Below are 711 nucleotides of genomic sequence, written 5' to 3'. Positions count from 1 at the left end.
GTGCCCCCGGGGTCCCCCCCCTTCTGTTCCCCAGCCATACCAGTGGCCCTGGGTGTCCCCAGGGTGCCAGCCCATCTGTATCCCAGCCATAGCAGTGGCCCTAGGTGTCCCCAGGGTGCCACTCAGTCCTTTCCATGCCCCATAGTGGCCCCTGTGTGCCCATAACAGGTCCCCAGCGCTGCCCACTCTGCCTGTGCCATGCCGTGCCACCTACACCATGCCATGCCACCCGTGCCACCCATGCCATGCCATGCCACCCGCCCTCACTTGGTCTGGATGTGGAAGCTGTTGGTGGTGCCCGTGTGCTCGTAGTCGTGGATGGCGGCAGCGAAGATGATGGCCAGGACCTCGATCTCCGTCAGGTAGTGCTGGGGGGACGCGGGTGTCAAGGGGACAGGGACAGGCACCGGGGTGCTCCAGTGCCACCCCGTGAGGGGCACGGGGCCGAATGGGTGTGGGGTGCTCTGCGCGTGCATGGTTTTGCACGACTGCGTGTGCCTACCCGCCTGCACGGCCACGCGTGTGACGTGCCACGGGTGTGCGCATGTGACAACCGTGACAGCCACGCAGAGGACAACAGGGTGCACACATGTGCTGGGTGTCACCCCCCCCATGTGCCCTCCCCAAGCTGGGGGTCACCCCGGCCCCCATCATCCTGGTGACGTATCCATGGTGACGGCACAGTCGCTAGGTGGCACAATCTCCGGGGCA

General features: G+C 66.0%; 1 protein-coding gene across 1 annotated transcript in view; it reads right to left on the bottom strand.

Annotated features, from left to right (window-relative positions):
- LOC104132690 (calcium/calmodulin-dependent 3',5'-cyclic nucleotide phosphodiesterase 1B) overlaps window positions 1–711 on the bottom strand; it is a 4579-nt gene that overhangs the window by 1610 nt on the left and 2258 nt on the right. The window contains exons 4-5 of the mRNA XM_035901426.1: window positions 503–506; window positions 268–368 (exon numbers count right to left, since the gene is read on the bottom strand). Coding sequence (XP_035757319.1) covers window positions 268–368; window positions 503–506 — 105 coding nt within the window. The remainder of the gene's footprint in view (window positions 1–267; window positions 369–502; window positions 507–711) is intronic.

The sequence above is a fragment of the Egretta garzetta genome, unplaced genomic scaffold (genome assembly GCF_000687185.1).
Source record: "Egretta garzetta isolate BGI_Z169 unplaced genomic scaffold, ASM68718v1 scaffold799, whole genome shotgun sequence".
Classification (NCBI taxonomy): Eukaryota; Metazoa; Chordata; class Aves; order Pelecaniformes; family Ardeidae; genus Egretta; species Egretta garzetta.
Note: the sequence above shows the minus strand (reverse complement) of the source record. Positions and strands in the feature narration are given on the sequence as shown.